Source organism: Drosophila subpulchrella, chromosome X (assembly GCF_014743375.2).
Source record: "Drosophila subpulchrella strain 33 F10 #4 breed RU33 chromosome X, RU_Dsub_v1.1 Primary Assembly, whole genome shotgun sequence".
NCBI classification, from domain to species: Eukaryota; Metazoa; Arthropoda; class Insecta; order Diptera; family Drosophilidae; genus Drosophila; species Drosophila subpulchrella.
In genome coordinates, this window is record NC_050613.1 from 22,048,660 (window position 1) to 22,069,394 (window position 20,735).

Consider the following 20,735-nt stretch of genomic DNA (forward strand, 5'->3'; position numbering starts at 1 on the left):
TTTGACAGGTTCGATATCTTTTTTTTTTTGTTTAGAGGATTAGAGGTTTGTGATGAGCGGTAACATAAATGTGCTGGCTTGAGGCAGACGTAAGCATAGATAGATATATATATGTATCTTTTGTGGTTGTTTTAATTCGCGATCGATGTTCGATTCCGTGGTATTTTTCGTATCGATGTAGTTATAGTTATAGTTATAGTAAGTAAGTGTATTGGGGGCTTTGAGACTGAGAGAAATAGTTAGAAAAAGAGCTTTCGGGAATACAGGGTGGCGAGGGTGAGTCTGTCTGGATGGTCGCAGTCGTTTTGCAGTATTTCTCTTTTGTTTTTGTTGTTTGAATAAAACTCGTAAATCGATAAGTAAATGTGGTATGTTTTGTTTTGATTTTTTTTTTGACTGTATGGAACTTACCTATAAATAAGAAAAATATAAGTAAACCTAATTCCCGCATTGAGGCTTTCAGAGTTCGTCCTAATATTTGTAAACCCTTCGAATGCCTAGATAACTTAAATATTCGAAATACTCGAACTAATCGTATCACTCGTAATATTGCCAAGGACATAGCCTGATTCGATGACTTGTCCTAAAAATTTTATCGAAATATATATATATATATATAGTAGGTGGTATGCATATATATATATGTATGTTGTTATGTACTGGTGTGTATCGTTTATATATATATATATGATGGATGTTCATTTACATAGCTCGATTGTGTGTATGTATATAGGTGAGTAAGCGGATGTTTGGCTTGTGTTAGTATCGGCAATATACAACAATGAACATAACCTGGTCATGTGTTATCGATAAACTGGGCTTTTGGGGTCAGGATGTGGGATGGGTTTGATTGGTGGGTTATTCGTTATGGATTGAGGTTGAAACAAATGAAAAGTTTGGACTGAAAGTTGTGTTGTGTTACTTTTTTTGGGTTCGGGGCGGGCAGGCAACCCCTTTTTTTATGTCAGGCAACTCATAAATGATGATGGCAACACTTATTACTTTAATCGGTTCAACTGTATATGCTTGTGAGTGTGTGTGTTCGTGTGTGAGTGATTAATATCGATATTTTGTTGTAGTTGGCATTGGGCAAACAGAAATCTCATACCTGTGGACTGACTGGCGCTTTTGGAAGATTTAACGTATCCTCCTCTTCGGCAACGACAGTCGCTAGTGTTATAAAGTACGGAATGATGGCGATTATGTCGATAACATTCATGACATCCCTGCAGAAATTTAATTTGTTCGGACATGCGAGGAACCTGAACACACACAAAATCGATACAACGACCAGCGATTGGTTTTGTTTTAGAGATTCACACAGACAGCGCGATAGAGAAACCGAGAGCGAGAGAGAGAAAGAGAGAGGGAGAAATGTAAGACAGAGAAAGAAGATTTCAGATTGAAACAGTTGAATTAAACCATGGGTGTCAAACGAAAGCAAAGCAACAGACAGAGAAATATATAATATATAAATGAATCAAATACAAAAAAAAAGAAGAGAACGGAAAATCAATCAATGTTTGTACTCAATTAAAAACAGAGTTTTAGATGGACAGAGAGATATTGTATTCGAGTTCAAGTTCAAACTAATATTTCTCTTTCGTTCGCTTAGCTTATAACTAGGTGTACGCATAAATAGTTTGTTATGGAAGAGAGCGGCCTACCTGACAGTTAGTTCAAATGTAAACCAAATAATACATAACGTTTCTATAAGGAAGAAAGGATCTGTGATGTCAGGCACCTCGTCTTCCTCGATTTTTGTGCCATTTGTTGTTGTATTGAACACCTACAAATAGAAACCAAAAGAGCAAAAGAAAAAAGAGAAGGAGATGGATATGTATCCCTGTTTCTTGGAGGTCCTTCGGCTTGATTCGTACGCACCTTGTAATGCTTAAATTCGGGTAATGTTTCTAGACAAAATATAACAATTGATAGCAATATAACAAATACACTAATTATGGCTACAACTCTGGCGGCTTGCGAACTTTCTGGATACTCGAAGAGCAGCCAGACTTTTCTCTGTTTCTCATTATCCGGTAATGGTCTTTCTTCCTCTTTAATAAAGCCTTCATCCTCTCTGCAAATATAGAATGATTGATGTTTCCATGTTAGTATAAAATATGCATTAAAACGTCTTATTCCCGTGTATGTTGTGTGAGTGTAGGTTTGGGTAGGTGTGTATGTGGGTCGGTGAGTGTGGCATTCCTTAAGTATTTTTGGTAATTTTTAGGCACAAATTTAATTAATTGGTTCGCAACTCTAATCGGAAGCAGGCAAAAGGCTTAAATCGAAAGCTAAGCTAAACTTAAAATATTGAGATTGATTTAAAGCCGCAAAAGAAGCGTTGAGTCTCTCGCAGCTAAGGGTTGACTGGTTTTTGGCATTGGCAGTTAGCAAAGAGTTGAAAAAGACTAAGTAGGCTGCATCCCGCTGGATCCTCGATCGTCCTTGCCTCGGTTGACTTTCCGCCTTCCATCTCCGCTCCACGGGTCCGGCCACACTGCCCCCTGTGCCGTATCAACAAAATTTTAAGCTGGTGGTCAAGTGATTAACATTCACTTTCCAGGTTCCAGTCCAGTCCATCTATATCTGCATTTTTTTTTCGAATTCAATAAAATTTGCTTCAACCTTGCCATCGGTGGAGATGTTTGGGTTTTAAGGGAAAGTTGCCAAAAATCTACATATATAATTAAACTTAATATATAATTAAAGCGTGATTTTTAAATATATATGGTATATGATCCTTAAACCAAAATTATTTAAAGCTACAAGGTTGGGTAATCTATTTTTTCGATTAACTTAATATTTTTGAGAACACTTTCCCTTTTAACCGCACTTCCAGCCAACGCAATGTGTAGGCATGTATGTATGTTTGTATTTAAGCCAAGTCTAGGATCTATTCTATGTCTATGTGCGTGTGTCGGTCTGTTTGCCGTGTTGCATGCCTCATTACACTGATTCGATAGAAATTTGCCGTGCTACCAATATAGAACAAACCGAACCAATTTGTTGTCCTGTTTACATTTGATTTGTTTTAGTTTTCTGTTTATATTTGGTTAGTTTTTGTTTCTTGGATGTTGTTTTACTTTTTTGGGGTTTCTTTGGTAAGGAAGTGGTGGAATTTCTAGTGGGCAACACGTGGGCTTACCTGAATTTATTAATTGCTTGATCACCTAATTCATAAAATTTTATTTCTTCACTAAATACGTCTAAAGGGACATTGACCGGTCTCCGTAGTCGGCCACCTGTGGATGAACGTGATGAGTGTTTGGTTTTTTTTTTTTTTTTTTTTGGGGTAGTGAGTTGGTGTGAATAAAGTCAAGTATTCATTGTTTGTTGTTCGGCGACGACGAAAATATAGAGAGAAATAGAGAAACATTAGCCTGGGGTTGCACAAAAGTTGCAAAGGATTTTCGGTGGTCTTTATAGATGGAGTTGACTGAATGCTTACCACTCTGATAATAGTATAAAATCGCGTCGAAGCTCGGTCGACTACGGTCAAAAAAATATTCATTTCTAAGCGGGTCAAAGTACCGTAATCTCCGAGCTGGATCCCCAAGCAGCGTGTCCGGGAATTGATTTAACGTACGTAGTTGTGTCTCAAACCTTAATCCGCTTACCTAAAATATTGGCATGGAAAAGGGGCTTAAACTATCGAAAGTTCATGTTAACAATTTGATGAACTCACATTTATAACGACTCTTTCGCAGAAATCATGATCGTGAGGAATGGGTTCAAAGTGTTGCGGTCCGCCACCAAAGCCATGACCAGCCCCCCCTTCTTCGTCTTGACTGCTCAATTTGGGCAAAGACCTGTGAATAAAGTAGTACAAAAAATTAAGACCAGATATAGGGATTCAGAAATAAGAAATATATGTGTATGGTTATTCATTAGAAATACTTGGTATATTTACCTTTAAAGACATTAGTTAACTTCAGTATCAATAATACCATTTAATAATAGAGATCAGTTTTTAGAAACCAGATTTATCTATCCAGTTAGTTGATAGATTTCAGGGTGAATTGAAGAAATTACTTTGGTATATTATTTAATGATTCCATTACCCAAGTACATGAGTGTTAATAAGAAATAAGCTTCCAATTGCAAAGTGATTAAGATAATCAAGGCCGAACACACAGCTCGTTGCAGCTCAACCTAATGAATTCAATCAAAGTCTGGTGCTTACTTTTAACCTAATTACTCAAAGTAAGCCAAACAGCAATTACTTTGAAGACGTCTCGTCGTTCGACTTTCTTTTTAACTGAAAGTCGCGTCTCCATTATTCAATGCCTTCGATCTTTAAGCTCTCCAGTGGCCTGGTCTTTAATTACTTTTTGGCTCGAATCAATTTTCAGATGCTCTGCCATTGAATATTCAATGGCCATGCATATTGCATGGCCGGCGGCAGTCGGGGATTTTCAGCCTCACTTTCTCGATTTCAAATTGCAATTCGCAATTGCGATGCCAACTTTTTGCGGATGCAACGGCAAAGGCAAAGCCAAAGGCAAAAGCGAAAGGGGGAGGACAAGGTACTTGAACACTTTATCCTTTCGCTTAGGCCTCGTTCAAATGAAATTCATTGCACTCCCCAACTACTACATATATATATTTGTGTATATATTGTAGACACACCACGCCCACGCCGGCAATATACTTATGTTTACACTTGTAATTGAAATTGTATTACAATCGCATATAAAAACGACCCAACGAGTGGGGCTCAACCACAGCAACACCATCATCGAACCACCCATTTTCTGGCAGTTTGCCCAACATTTTCCGCCCTTATCGCTGATGTTGCTGACAATGTGCAATTGTTGCTGCTGTTGCTGCTGGCAACTTTTTGGCGTTGCATGGCAGGTTGCCGTTGCCGTTGCCTGCTTTCTGGCGCCGTGCCGTGGCATTTAATTAAGCGTGTAAGTGCACTGGCCCACCCCCAAAACCCTAAAGCCCTGTCCTCATCCCCATCCACATCCCCATCAGTTATCCTCATCCACTCGGCTGCAATAATGGCGAGTGCCTGCTTGAACAAATTGTTTGTCGGCATAAATCTTTTCCGGTTGCAACTCCATCTTGCCGCTTCTTCATATTTATGGTCCTACATATGGTCAACATAATAATGGCATTGTAAATTACCGTTTATCGCCCTTTTATCCGCGATAAAATAAAGTAATATATCGGTTTTTAAACCAAACATGAGTATCTTAAGTAACTAGTTACAAGCATTTTATACCCCTTAAGTGTCTTGATTGAGAAGCGCAGTGGAAGGAGTTAAGCTGTCTAAGATTCAAAACATTTGTTTTCTTTCAGTATAAAAATAAATTAAGCTTACATTTCGTTTTAATTATAAGTGAAACATATTTGTACTTGCTTTACTTGTGTTAAGTTATCCTATGCAGAGATATTTACGACCACTAAACTGTGGTGAATGAGAAGCGCAGAGGAAGGCTATGGCCAGGGTTGTCACTTGCCATAAAAAATGTTTAAAGGTTGCTAAATGTCAGTACAACAACCCGCTATTAACTGGCATATAAATAATTAATGCCTGGGGGTTGCCCTCGATTAATGTGGGTCTACAATTTCGTAATGATACACCGATTATGTCAAGTTATTTTAACCGCAAATTGGCCTATTGTTCGGTGTGACGTCAGCAGCTGTTGCAAGCCGCAAAAAGAGAGTGCAAGGCGTAAAAGGCCGGTTCAAACTAAATGTCAACAAACAGTTTGGGCCCAGGTGTAGTAGGCCGACTTTATACCATTTATACCTTCTCTGCATCCATGTAGAGAAAATATAGTACATGGAAACAATTGTTGTTTATCTACTGTATGTACATGGAAGCAACTTCTGTTGTTTATCTACTATATGTAAATGTCAGTCAGAAATTTATGCATACTCCTCTCCTCTCTTTCACTCTCTGTGTTCGTCTCTGTCGCACTTGCGATGGTTTATATAGGTCAGCGGCACGGCCTGATGCGGCTGTGACGTCATTGTCGCCTCCTTTCTAGATGCCGCCGATGTCGATGAGTCGGTGCTCTGCTGCAGCGACCTATTTACAAGATATGTACGTATGTACATATGTATCCACAAGTCGCTACGTGAGTCGAGAAGAGTCGAATCGAATTGAGTCGAGTCGAGTCGAGTCCTGTCGAGTCGAGTCTCACCCACTTCCGCATCGTTCTGCAGGTGGATTGCATAAGTCGAAAAGCTGCCACTGCAACTGAAACTAAAACGGAAACGGAAACGGCGATGGGTGAAGTTCAATGCAAAGTCGAAAATCGAAGTGGAATTTCGTCCTGGGGATCGTGGGCCCACTATACATGTACTGTATGTATCTGACATGGGCAAAGTGTGTTTGTGCCTGTTTCGCTTTGTCCGGTCAAGGCAACGTCAGCCTCAGTCCTTAGACCTTCCAAGACCCGAGAACTAAGAACTGAGAACTGAGCCGAGACCCAACCACCAAACCTCCCCCCCCCCGTTTTTTTTGACTATTTTTAGAAGCGTCAACAACGGCATGCTGAAATTTATGAATTAATGTGATGGCGAAAGGAAATTTAAGGCATGCACACGCACACACGCTGAAGGAGCCTTGAACTGAGGGAGTGCGCCTGCACTCGTCACCCAGCCAGTCCTCATTGAGGACCCGCTTATGCATGCCGCACTCTCCTAGCTGCGCATCTGCAAGTTAATCAACCATTGGCACCGCAACTGCGTACATTTTTCGCCATTTAAGTAAACCCACAGAGAAGCGCGGAGGAGAGCCCTGGCTGTAATAAGGAAATTTAATAAGATGAATATATTAAGTGTGACTATCATCTGCATTAAATTAAAGAGAAAAGCTGGGCAGATAGTTTTTGTCACTTAAGTGAATCCTATGAGAATCGCGGAGAAGGGCGGTTCTTAAAAAATAAGACAATTTAGAAGAGCAGCTAGGATCCCTGCGTCTAATAATGAAGTTTATAAGTATTAAGTTTGCCCATTTTGTTAAATATATATGTTGTAGAAACAGAGGTATAGATCGTTTGTTTTATGTAACCATTTTAACCCATAAAGAAGAGCAGAAAAGATATTATCTGCAGTATCTATAGCGCTTACCCACAACTTTGATCACCATATACTGTATCCTTTCTTGACCAAACACTTTGTACGCGCTGCAATACAGAGTAAGCAGGAAATCTGAAGTCTTAAAGGAATTACCTTCTTACTTCTGGTTTACGAACTAAGCCTGAAATCTCCTTTGTTCAGCGGCGACTTTGTGTGCGACCCATGGCCAATCGATTCCCCTCTGGGAAATGGCATTGATAAAGCTGATTTGCAATCTCCTCCCACTGGAGCCCGTGGAAAGCATGGGCGTTCAAGGAGGGGGGTCGAGGAGCAGCGTGTCAACATGATTCAATCAACGCCGTCAAAAGAGAGGCGCCACAGGCTGTGCAAGGTGAATGTGATTGTGAATGCGAAACTGGATTCGAGGCTGACGTCACAAACGGCATTCGAATGACAAAGTTTTGAACGTGAATATGAATGAATGAGCATGCACATGGAGAAAATATCCGCATGAAGAATCACAAGCGCAGATGTATTATACAGAATACAATCACTACTTTAATGTCTGGATAATATCAACATTCCAATAATCGTTTTTGGATTAAGAAACCTAACCCACATTGTGGCCCCCCTAAAAAGTTTTCCTTTTAAATATATGTAAGGAGATTCTTTTTCGCTGTGAAAGTACTCCCACTCTCTAGAATCGTATTGCATTTCACCAATTTGCCTTGGAAATGCACCTGCCGCCCGGATTTGCACCCGGACATTTTTATTTGCAGGCGGATCCGGATCCGGGGCCATCAATCGCCAGACGGGGGATCGGGAATCACGGCCGCCGCAGAGTCAAATTATGCAAATCCCTGGCTGAAAGATTCACGGACGGATAGTTGGACAAACGGAGGGACCAACCAACTGGCCTGCCCTTTGCGACCTTGGCCAGTTGCGTGCACAATTTGTGTGAGTTGCTGGTATGTTTTCGTGATTTACGTATTTCAATACCCTTGCCACGAAATTCGGGAGTTATATGACATATTTAAAGTGATTTAAAATTGTTATATAAGTTGTAAAAAATGAACAGTATGTGCTTTAATAAGCCTTCTTCTTTTCATAGATAGTTCTTAATAAATTTTAAGCATTATGATATTTGGTATGCTTTGATTGTTAATGCTTAAATTCAAAACATTACATTTGTAAATGGCACAAAAAATATATTCTTTCTGAGGAGAAGATATACTGTCCGTTTTATGATATACGTTTCAAAAGTGATTTCCAAACATTAGAACTCAAAAGCTTTCTTCAAAAATTGACTCAAATAAATATAACTATTAGCTTACTTATAGATACTTGGACAGTGCTGAAAAATGCAGGTACAATTGAAAGCTTTAAGGATCTTAAGATCAAGGGTATTTAAATGTTTTGTATACAATGTTGGGACTTGGCTTCTCGTTTTTCATTTCCATTCTCATTTTCCGTTTGGCTTTTTATTTTTGGCAACCGTTCTCAGGTTTTACTCGTGTGCACCGACATGCAAGCTGTTCCTCAACGGGAAAGGTGAGAAAGGGGGAAATGGGGTGAAAGTGGGGTGAATGGGGAGTGGCAGGGGGTGAAAGCATGTTGCCTGTCGCTTTCTGTTTTCGGTGCTGTTTGCTGTTTGCTGTTTGCATTTACCGATGCACGTGTGGCCAGAAGAATGAATGAAAGGGGCTGTGGAAAATGGAGGAGGCGTTGTGGAAAATTGCAGACTGGATAAAGGAACCCTCCTGGCAAGGCGCAAAAAAAAAAAAAAAAAAAGTGCTGGAAAAGTGTGCACGTCAGGCATTTTAAACATGTTCCGCTATTTGAAACTTTTCGTCGTTTATTATTCGAAAAAGTGGGCTTTGCTTAAAGAAATGTAACAACAATAGAATGCCGGAAAGGAGTTCGAGGGATTGTAGCCTGGATAAAGAAAAGGACAGGAAACGAACTTGTTAAGCGCACAATTTAAAAAGCGAGCCGAACTTCGCCAAAAGGTGAAACTTTTCAAATGTCTCAAGTGCGTCAAAGGCGAAAGAGTTGGCAGAATGAATGGAAAGGGTTTACAAGAGGGCAAAAGGGCAAAAGGGGGGTGTGTAAGGGTGGAAAATGGCGGAAAAGGACCTGTACACTTGACTATGGAGAGATAGAAGGAGATTGAGGACCCTTAGCCAGGGCTCTCAGAAGTGCAATCAGTTCATAGCTCTTCAGCCGGGCTAAGACAATCAAAAGGCTATGATGGAGCATTCATTAATCGATATTTCATGGTGGTATAGGGAGGAAAAGTCATCTTTTAAATGGAAGTTTCCTTAGGATTAATTGATCCAAAATGGTGATTTCCTGATGCTATTCAATCGTGAAATATTATAGTAATCTACTAAAAGCTAGCTATATAGATTCATTTCTCCCTCTCTATATATAGATGTACATAATAGTAAGTATATATATAATTAGTTTTTCTCCCTCGGTTGACAACTGAAAGCTTCAAGAAATATATACAATCTCGGTAAATCCATTGAGGGCAAGTCCGCAATAGTTGACCCAAAAGCTTTTCTCCCCTTTCTCGAGATAAGTTCCAATCGTCTTGGCCGCAATCAAAGTAATCTCCATTCAATTTGTTAAGTCCCCGAAACCGTTTAATGTATTTCCATCCCCTCCTTTTACACATTGTATGGTTTTAATTTTAATGCACCGCACATAGAAACTGCAGAGGGGGTTTTTTTCGGTTTTTCGTGGGGGAAAGTCAGGCGAGTGAAAGCGACACAAAGCGAAAAAGGCGAGACATGCTTGTGTGTGTGTGTAGGGTGTGTGTGTGTGTGTGCAGGGTGTGTTTGTGTGTTTGTAGGGGGTGGGGGGTTGATAGTACATAGTACACACTCATTGTTGGCTGTTCGGTGTCCATTGTTCATGGCTTTGTTGCTTTGTTGCTGACGTTGACGGCGCTTGTCGCCTTGTCGCTGCCAGCAACAACTACTACTATCAACAGCACAAACAACAACACCAACAACACCAACAACTACAACCACTATCAACAACAAGCAGCAAAAGCCAGGATCAAAAGTCAAGAACAATGACAGCAAATAGCAAGCGGCAAGCAGCGGGCAAAAGTCAAGTTGCAAGTTGAAATGTGCGGCAATTGTTTGCTTGGGTAAAAGGCAAAGTGAAAGTGTAAGCCTCGTCAATCAACAACAACAAGAGCAGCAAGGAGCAGCGTAAGGACACTGAGAAAAACATCTTGGTATATCTGAGAACACATGAGGAAGTCCAAATTGGATGACATACAATATGGTATACGGTATATCACGTACTAATATGATCTCAAAATGTATGTTCTCTGTAGAGAAACCATATGGTTTTACCAAAAATCTTATATTACATACTAATATGATCTCAAAAAGTATTCTTTAAGATAGACATTTTAATGAAAAAGTAGGAAATCAAGAGGGTTTAAGTAAAAGATATTTATTTTTAGTATTCCTCTATTTAAGCTAAATTGCCGCTTAGATTAGATGATCGTTTGCTATTTGTTTGGTAATGATATAGAACATATATCCATAGGGAATAAGTGAATATGTTCTTAATATGTTAAATAATACAATGTTTGTATTATCTATTTCGTTCTCTGCAGGACCAAAAGGACTCGGTGTCAGCGAATTTAGTGGCATGAATTGCTTTCGCTAGCGTCGGGCATCAATTTACCAATTTACCCAGATGCATTAGATTCGCTCTTCATTTGTTCTTGAACTTCTGCCGGGGAAAAGTCTTTGTGGGGAGGGAAAATCAAAGGTGGGGGTGGATGGGGGAAAAGCCAAGGAGCCACAAGCACACAGCCAACCATCCAGCATCGTTATCAATGTCAAACTCATGTCAATTCACTGAGACGATTACAGGATATCATCAAAGGATATTGTTATGTCTCAATCGGCTGAAGGGGCAGGGGCGGTGTGCAGGGGGATTGTTTGGATGGATGATGGTCTGGGGCCATTGGAATGTTAATGATATTGATGCTGTGCCACTTTTGTGTTTGCCGTTTGGGCAACTGTCAATGTCACATTGCGCATACGCCGCATTGACCCACCCACCATTCGTGCTTGTGTGAGTGTTTGGTGCGGGTGTGGATGTGGGTGTGTTTGAGCATTTGTGTGTCTGTGTTTTTGTCTGTTTGTGCATCTGCATTCACATTCACTTCATCATTTGTCATTCATCATCATCTCGAAGGACTGCGCGCCAGAAGGTATGCAATGAAAATTCGTAACAAGCCGTTAACATATCGCGTTCCTCATCCTTACGACTTTTCAGTGGCATATCTCGGTATTCCCTTACCAAAAAGGTGGAAATAATTTTACGATGATTTACAGGCATCTTAAAACATTAATCACAAATAATTATAATCCGAAAATTACGTTTGCTAAAAACTATTAGAGATGATTCTTTCCAAAATAGATGGAAAATATATTAAATTTAAGACTGTGTAAAGGATTTTCAAACATTGCTTAAGAATTTAGATTTGTAAATATAATACTTCTAATAAAGATCACTAAAAAAATAACCTCTTTTTTTGTAAGGGTTCTTATCTCATTTTCTTCATAAACTGAATACCAAACACATTAATGCCCATTATATTTTATAAATTAAGCTTAAATTTCAAGTAAATACGTAGTATTTTAAAGAATTTAAATTCAAACCATGTTATTTTTTATAAAAAACCCAATAGGGATGTCCGGAAATTTAAGTAACCCCTTAAAAACATTAGTTATTCTTAGGGAATGAGTATAAAATGATATTATATTTAGAGTATATTCTCAGGCTATATTAGGAGATGTTCTGCAATATTGCTTATAAAACTGATAGCTGATAAAAATGCAATCAAGAAACACTTTAGATTTTTATCCCCCGCTTGTTTCTTCGAGGTGAACCCCATGGAACCCGAGTAAGCGGACCGCTCCAGGACCTTACCTATCGCAGAGAAGAGGGGGCGAGGCGTTGGATAGGTTTTCACCGCTCAACGGCTGCTCCTGGCGCGGTCGCAGGACCGGTGTGAGGCCCCATCGCTCGATGAAATCGATGCGGGAAATGGTTGAGGACGAGCAAGTGGTGCGAATCGCTAATTGCGCCAATGCTCAGCCTGCTCGGATGGCGTATCCTGGCCGGGCCCTCGTCCTGCTGCTGCCGCTCCTGCTGCTCCACTTTATGATAATCCACTGGCGATGCTGCTGGTTGTCCGCAGGACCTTCTGTTATTTGGCGAGCTCCTTGGCTTTCGGCACCTCCGTGCAGCTGCTTCTGGCCATTAAAATTGCCCTGGCTCCTATTTCGGCTAGCATTTGGCAAATGGTTTCAGTTGGAAAAACGGGGGGAAGTCCTTTGGGTTTTCAGTTTTCAGTTGTCAGTTTTTAGTTTCCGGGGCGAAGACGAGTCGTAGATTTTGTTGTTTTATTTTCAAGTTGCTAGTTTTATTTGGCTTTTAGAATAGTTCTTAGTTTGGCAATTAGGCAATGCACTTTGCACAGGGCTGATGACATTGCTTTCCGGTTTTTACGTCACATATTTTCCTGCATTTTGATTTTTATTTATTTATGTTGGCTTTTTGTTTCACAATACATTTTCAATTTAAGCCCAAATAAAAAAATTACGCACACACACACAGAGAGAGAGAGAGAGAGAGAAACCGTTTCATTTGAACCGGAAACAGCAAGTGAAAATGGCAATTTCCGCTTTTTGAAAGCACTCTTACAAGTTTTAGATTGTTTTGAATTTGTTGGGTAAAAATAGGCTATTGCGAGTGGTTCGTTACCTATTGATTTTTATAGACCAGATTTCGTGTGTTTTATTTATGGCTGGCCATTTAAAGCGTTTTCATTCAGCCCACTAAACGGCTCTCACAACCCATTTTGTGAAATAATTGCAATTGATTGCGAGTGGAGAGGCTGCTGCTCTTGGTTGCTTTTGTTGTTTTTGGCGCGACTTTTCGATTGGGAACAACAACCTTGAACCTTTCGGTTCGGCAGAGAAATTGGGCAGGAAAATGAGAGAGAGAGAGATGGAGTGGGAGAAACAGGTGAAGCCCACACAAACACATATATGAAAATTTATATACATATATATTTGAACGGAAATGGCCCACGCCTGTTTTATTTTTGACTATTTCACACACACAAGAAATAACTTTGGGGAACTTTTATTTTATTTAAGAGATTTTCAAGAAGAAGAATTCGAAGAATTCGCGAGGGGGGGTTTATCCCGCTAGTCGCTTTTTTCGTCCTTTGCCTTTTGCCTTTCGCTTGGTTTCCAGTTCGAGGGCCAGAACAAACAACAGTCCGGTTCTTGATTCTTCGCCTGGAAGAGCGCGGCGCGCAAAAACGTGGGCCCGGCACAAGGTGGCAATGGAACAGGTGGAACGCGCGCGGAACGGAATGGCATGTGGAACGGACAGCAAGGCGAAAAGGACGGCGGACGAAGGACGAAAAGGCGACGAATGTTGGGCCATAAGTGGCAAGCGAGAAATTGAAGCGTGTAAGCGCTTAACTGGCGATGTAATGACACCGACGCACACACACACACACAGCAGCACACCCACACGCTCTCTTCCACACCAACACACACAAGCGTGTGTGTGTATAACAAAATAACACCAATACGAGGGCAAAGCAGAGTTCGTGAGTCATTGTAAAAAAAAAACACACACACACACACACACAAGCACAGAGAAAAAGAAAGAGAGAGGGACGAAGAGAGAGAAAGAGAGAGTTCTAAGGCCCTGCACAATGGGAAACTTGTTGGCGGATTTATTTTATGCAACCCATACACACGCACCCAAAGAGAGAGAGCAAGAGAGAAAGAGAGAGTTTAGTGCGTGTCCTGGCTGCGTTTACCGTTCGCCCGCCTTGTGCCTGCTTTATTGGCGTTTCCTGCTTGGCCCGCTGCTTCGTTGGTTTCGCAGCCTAGCGTATTGTGCGCTTTTCCATTATCTTTACCGTTATTATCAGACACCTCCGCTACACCTATCTCCCTCTCTCTCTTGCGCTCAGGAGTGTTAAGCAGCTGTCAGTTTTTTTCATCTTTTTTTTTTTTTTTTTGCTATTGCGTCTGCGTGTTTGCCGTATACAAATATGCTTGTGTGTGTGTGTGTGGGGGGGGGGGGGGTCCCCATTGGGGCCGGGAATTTAGCTAGGCCGGGAAAAAGTGAACCGGGTCCCCATTGCCATGCCCTCTTTCATCTCTTCGCATCTCCAACGAATTTCGTTTCCTTTGGCTTTTTCTATTTTTTCGGTGTGCGCAGTAAATACTTAACCCCCCCCCCCCCAACCAAAAAAAATAAGAGAGATAGAGCGAGAGAGGGAGGCAGCTGGCCAGAAAGAGACATCAACTCACGCCTCTGTTGTTGCCTTTGTCTTGTCACGCATTTCGTGGAACTAAGCTGAACTCAGCTCAACTCAAGTAAACTTTACTTTACTTCACTTTTCCGCCGAACGGTACTGGGTTCTAGTTGGCAAAGGACCAGGGAGGCGAGGTAATACCCTGGGGACTTCAACTTTCGGACCTCGTACCCCTTACATATCCCAAATATCTGGTAAATAAAGTATTTTAAGATTGTAATAAAATGATATACAATTAAGAGATCTAAATGAAAAGGTTTCCAACACCTCCAGTGTACCCATTTAATCCAAAATTAGATTGTAATATACCAATACCAAATCGAATCGACATATATATAGTACAATTTAAAGTAATTTATCAAAACCCTTAACATAATTAAGTCTTGATATGAAAGTTTATAGAGAAACTTTGGTATGTTAATAACGGAACCCTAATTTCATAACCTCTATAAACCTATAGGACAGGCCTTACCTTAAGATACCCGAACTTTTAAAAAACTTTAGTAAAATATAGATTAATTAAAATAAACTAAATCTCAAGAAATAAAGTTATGAACTAAAACGTTATTAGTAGATGATAACGGATGATTATATGATGATTTTAAATAAAATTCAAATTAAAAGACATTCAATAAAAACATATTATTAATTCAATCTTGAAAACAAATAACTTAAGACAAAACCAAATAGATACTTAAGATAATTTCCGTGGTTATAAATTAATTTAAGGAAAATCAAATGAGGAGATTAAAAACTAAAATAAATATAAAACAACCAAATGAAATAAATACAAACTCAAAAGAAATACATACGACGATTCCACTGAGGATGCTGAGTGGGTTTCCATTATATAGCTGGATTTGTCTACACCCCGTAGAAAACTTTATGCCTTAAATTCGATTTAAATCTCGCCTAGTTTAGCTGGTATTTCAGATGCTGTGCTGTTCGACTGTCGCCCGACGATGCTAATTGATTGATGGATCTAACTGCATTGTGTTACCACCCCTTCCACCCATCCCACCCATCCCATTCGCCCCATTTCTCATTCCACACGCCAAAAACCCGCTGTCATCGATGGGTTTTAATCAATTTTGATTAGCTAGCCGTGTACTTTCGTGTGTCTGTGCTTTTGGCAACAGTTTGAAGTTCACACGTTGCCAATCTGTGTCTAAACCGAAAGCAGAATCAGGCCCAGCAGCAGCTCATCCATCAATTTCAGCTGTCTGAGCGACGGTGTGAGGGTTTGGCATCCTCGCAAAGGTCAACATCGGCATCGGCATCCAGCATTTAGCATCCAGCATCCAGCATCCAACATCCAACATCTGTGTGCCACGGAATTGAGCACTTGCCAAAAGTTGGGGCAAATTGCAGCCAGGTGAGAGGCCGCACGGATAAAGGATGAATTAAGGACTCAATCTGGGGCAGATTTGTGGTTAGCTGGCGATTTTCTACGGCTCGTTGGCTTGCAATAAAATAACTCATCCGCACCGTTGTCGCCAGTGAATATAACGCATACGCAACGTGTGCGGCATGAATTCGATCGATTGTTTGTATGGCATTTCGGGTGCAGTTTTTTAAATGAGTTTTAATTTTAAAAGAATATTTTAGCTTAGAAAGCCGAATGCTTAGCCTTCATCCTATTTATTTTCAATTGGGACACCACGGCGTATGCTTAATAAGGCATAGAAGTAGAGCAAATACTACTTGAAAAACAGAGTATAAGTAATCCTGTCTTGCTTTTATTGAAAATCTATTATAAATATACATTTAAGCTGGCAAAAAGTAAAAAATCCTTCTATTGCTGTGTTTATGCTATGCCTATTTCATGAAATCAATTCATAAAGTGAGCAAGTTTCATGAATTCGATAACACACGAAAGTTGACTATTACTATGTTTATGCTATGAATTTCATGCATTCTCCAATACATGAAATTATAATAGCCCCTGTTTATACAACACAGACAAATTCATGAAATGATATTAGAAAAGCTGTCAAATATGTTGAGTTTGATATAGAACTCTATAGAGTAGTAGGCTGTGAAGTAGGCTGTGCCTCAGCATTTCGTAAATTGGGACTGAATTCATAGTCAACTTTCGTGTGTTATCGAATTCATGAAACGGTGTTTATGCACACACGAATTTGCTAATTTCATGAATTGATTTCATGAAATAGGCATAGCATAAACACAGTATATGAATTCAGTCCCAATTTTCGAAACGCTGAGGCACAGCCTACTACTCTATAGAGTTCTATATCAAACTCAACAAATTTGACAGCTTTACTAATATCATTTCATGAATATTTCTGTGTTGTATAAACGGGGGCTATTATAATTTCACGTATTGGAGAATGCATGAAATTCATAGCATAAACATAGTATATATAAGAAATATTAACAAAGGCTACATTTAAATCTAGATTTGTTAAGACTCGCAAGCCTTTAAATTGATTTATCTCTGGTAAGGCACAACTTTAAAAGGCCTTTTAGTTTTTAATAGAAGGTTTTTATACTTTTTTGCCAGCCATGCCCCCTTAAAATGTGCCATATAACGCTAGAAAGAGCTGAAAAAGATGCTGGGGCTCTATAAACCCGGTTTTTTGTTACGAATTCGCTGAAATATTACATATACGCCTGGTAAAATATGGAAAAATGTTCTAAAGTCATGGAAAACTGAGAGTAATTTAAATTTTCTACGACAATATTAGGGATATTTACGTATACGCTGGCTTTATACGCTTTTCACCTTTCTGCCTTCGCTTCTTGTTGTTTCTTTGGGCATAGCTGTGTGTATGTGTGTGTGTGTGTTTACGTGAAGATGAACACAAAGCGGAGAGCGAGGAATGCTGGGGGAAAAGGGAGAGGAACAAACACTCGCACACACACACACACATTGCAGCAGTGAAAGAAGGCAGCAAATTGCCTTTGGAACGTCCTTAAGAAGGATATACCTCAAAAATATTGCTTACAGCGGAATTGTGTTTGTTGTTGTTGCCCAGGTAGGCTGCTGTGCAAGCAAGAACAACAACAACAACAACAACTATACTTTTCTCTCCCCCTATTTTCTCTCTCTTTCTCTCTGTGTTTCCTTGCTGCCTAGCAATATGTTATGTGCCCACCACCCACCGCCTTTCACCTTTCTTGCACTACTTTCTCTTTGGCGGCCACTTGTTTAATGCTATTTTTTAAGTGTTCTCTGTTGTTTTACCCTTATTTTCTTTTAAATATATTTTGTTTTATTTAATTTGTTTGTTATTTTTGGTTTTTTTTTTGGTTTATTTGGCTATCTAAAATTGTGTGTTTTGCGCTTGTTCGATTTATCGCCGAAATGCATGGCATGTCAGCGGAATTTCAACGATGCCAAACATCGCAGAATCCGCACTGCAGACACAATGGCATTACTTTTACACACGGGTCTAATTTTGTTGTTTTGTTTGATATGTCAAGGTTAAGCACACGCACGCAAAATCCCATGGATTTATGTATCTTTATCGCTCGGTTTTAATCTCTCCATTTGCCGCACTTTTTTCGCCTTTCTTCTTATACCTTTGATTGGTCTTTTTACACACACACACACACACGTACACAGTAAAAAAAATGGTTTTCTTAAAAAAATGTGTAAAAAATGTAGGTTGTTTTCTTGAATTTTGTGGGCTTTTCAGCACGTTTTCCTTGACAGGATTTCTGGGCCTTTTCCGATTTTATTTTTGTTGCTCGCGGCCGTTTTGGGGTTCGTCTTTGCTTTTGGTGTCCTGCCCCGCCCCCTTTCGCGGCGCCCGCCCCCTTGTTGATGCACACTGCCACTGGAACGATTTGGCCACGATTTGGCAATGGAACACACAGCCGCGCACTTTCCCAGTCTCAGTTCAGTTCAGTTCGGATTCAGTTTCAGTTTCAATTTCGGTTTCAGTGATAGTTTCTATTTCGATTTCGATTTCGGTTTTGGTTTCGATTTCGATTTGGATTTGGGTTTCGGTTTCGGTTTCCGTTTCGGTTTCGGTTTCTCTGCATCCTCGTCGGCATCTGCTGTCGGCTGCTGGCTGCCAAAGACTGACTCTCTCTGGGTCGGCCGCTCGGCGTTCCTCGTTCGCCGTTCCGCCGTTTCGTTGCCGGCGTTCCCCGTTCCGGTGCCGGCGTTCCCGGGATTCACGCACCACGCCACGCCTCCTGCGGCTCCGCCCCCTCTCCTTCCCGCGGCGACAGCTGCTCCGCCACTGGAAGCTGGAAGCTGTCAGCTGGCCTTCCAGGCCGAAGGACCGCCGAGGAGCGAGCTTGAGCTTCGCCAGATTCCTCAATGAATAAAGCTCGCTCGCTGACAGCTGTCAAATTCGAGCGGCCGCAGGTGTTTGAAATTTCGCCTCGTCACCATCTTTTTCTTATGTTTTTAGTTAAAAGCATATCAAGATTCACCATAGCTTATTGTTTTTTGTTGAGTTTATTTTAAATGAATCTTGTTAAAAAAATTAATGTTTATTTTCTAAATGTTATCTTTTTCTAAGTCTGTTTAGAATTTAATGTTAAAAGCTTTTAAAAAGAAAATTGGGGAAAAAAATAAATGGGAAATGTGTAAGAAATTATTTTTTAATTTTAAATTAAAATTTGTTTGTGTTTTTATTTGATGAAAATTTGCTTGGAAACTTGAATTAGTTTCAAATTACACATATTTGGTTTTTTTTTTTAAAAGATGCCAACAGGTGTTTTTCCAATGATTTTGTATGTTTTTTGCTCTAAGTTATAGGTTAATTTTGGGAGTAAAAACAAGGCTTTTTATTTCTATAGATAAATTATTGTCACTGCTAAACATGTTTTCGAAAATGATTTACTTCAACTTTTAGCAAAACGTGGTTAATTAGTTCCCTGCTTTGATGTCCTGTGACAATTCAGTTTAAAGTTATGCTTTTTTGATAGAAAATGTTTGGAAACTGGTTTTATGTTAAATTTTTTTTATAAATATGTCAACTTTGTCAAGCTTAAAAATGATTTTCAAGAGTAATTTGTTTCAATATATACTATAATGCGAACCCCTATAAATGAACCCACATAAGCCGAGAGAAATACTAAAGAAAAAAAAGTGTGAGCGGTAAATAGTAAACTACAAATTTCATTTCTGTTTGTTGTTGTTTAATCTTTGCTTTGATTTGGGGCAGTTAAAGTTAAGTCTGACTTCTTCTCCCATGAATAATGCTAACCGCTCCGTTTAAAGACTTTCAAATTCCTTTCCCCCGTCACATATTTATTTGAGTGAACTTTTTATTTAAGTTTACTTTCTGTATTAATTACTGGCGGAATGGAATGCAGCGGAAACGGAACGCGCTCAACTGTCAGTTGGCTGTCAACAGAGCGAGCTTTTCGCCTGGAAGCCGGAAGCTGTGCGTCTGCGGCCATCCGGCCTTCCAGGCGAAAGCTCGGCGCACAGAGGGCGCCACCGCAAAAAGCTCGGCGCTTGGATGCTGGGCGCGCAGTTAAAAACTCGGGAAATCCAATCCGAAAAGCAGGTGAATGAATCGGAAAACGGAAAAGCTGGCTGCCCTGGCGCAGAGGGGTTAAGCGAGGCTTTGGTGGGTTAATGGGTCGGTGGGTCAGCCGCATCGTTTGCAATCCACCGCAGTTCACCGCCCCCGTGTGACGTCAGTGGGCGGGCCTGACGTCCGCGTATCCTTGACAGACTGCCAAGGCTGAACCCCCAACCCCCAACCCCCAAAGACCACCCACCGACCCACCTAATGCGATTAATCCGGCACATGCGATGCCACTCGACCCACCAGCAATGATAAACAACTCGACGCAAATCGAATTCATATTCCGTGCACAAAATCAATTAGTCAGGTCCATTGACCAATAAAGACTAACGTAATTTATGAAAAAACAGAAGTTTGTATATGCATAAAAAGCAAACTTTTCACAAGCACTGGCAATTTGAGGGACAGCAAAATTGAATTAAACTGCAAAAGCGGAGGAGCGCCAGGAAAAAATAAAATTGTATTATGTTTCTATTTAACAAGCTTTAAAGTTCGCTGCAAATATGTTACTCTATTATGTGCCTATGCAAACCTACAGGTAATTTATTTTCTTTGTCCACAACCATAATGAAATAAATTAATGATTAGTTTTTCAAAAGTTCAGGCGGTATATCAGAATTTACGCAAAAACCCTACATTTAATGTGATATTCTGGCTAAGTTTAAGTTAATTAAAAGTTTTATTGACTTGAAAATATGGCTCAATTTGAATATCAGCTTTTATAAATCTGCTAGTAAATAATTCAAAAATCTACTGGCAACTATAAGCACTTGGCATATCCGTAG

At 40.1% G+C, this 20,735-nt stretch overlaps 1 protein-coding gene and 1 long non-coding RNA gene across 16 annotated transcripts in view; both read right to left on the reverse strand.

The window, feature by feature from the left end:
• The window catches only part of LOC119557334 (potassium voltage-gated channel protein Shaker), a 126,647-nt gene that overhangs the window by 21,745 nt on the left and 84,167 nt on the right, over positions 1-20,735 (reverse strand). For 14 of the 15 annotated variants that reach the window (XM_037870058.1, XM_037870064.1, XM_037870065.1 and 11 more), the window contains 7 exons: positions 3,692-3,815; positions 3,455-3,623; positions 3,152-3,248; positions 1,885-2,080; positions 1,668-1,789; positions 1,109-1,262; positions 412-583 (listed from right to left, as the gene is read on the reverse strand). In XM_037870058.1, the coding sequence (XP_037725986.1) occupies positions 412-583; positions 1,109-1,262; positions 1,668-1,789; positions 1,885-2,080; positions 3,152-3,248; positions 3,455-3,623; positions 3,692-3,815 (1,034 nt within the window). Of the gene's footprint in view, positions 1-411; positions 584-1,102; positions 1,263-1,667; positions 1,790-1,884; positions 2,081-3,151; positions 3,249-3,454; positions 3,624-3,691; positions 3,816-20,735 lie in introns of those variants that run through there. The other variant, XM_037870071.1, reaches the window with a different exon arrangement.
• Positions 12,492-18,712, reverse strand: LOC119557339. The gene is made up of 2 exons (XR_005220069.1): positions 17,568-18,712; positions 12,492-12,607 (listed from the first exon to the last, which is right to left on the reverse strand). It is a non-coding gene; the product is annotated as an uncharacterized LOC119557339 (long non-coding RNA).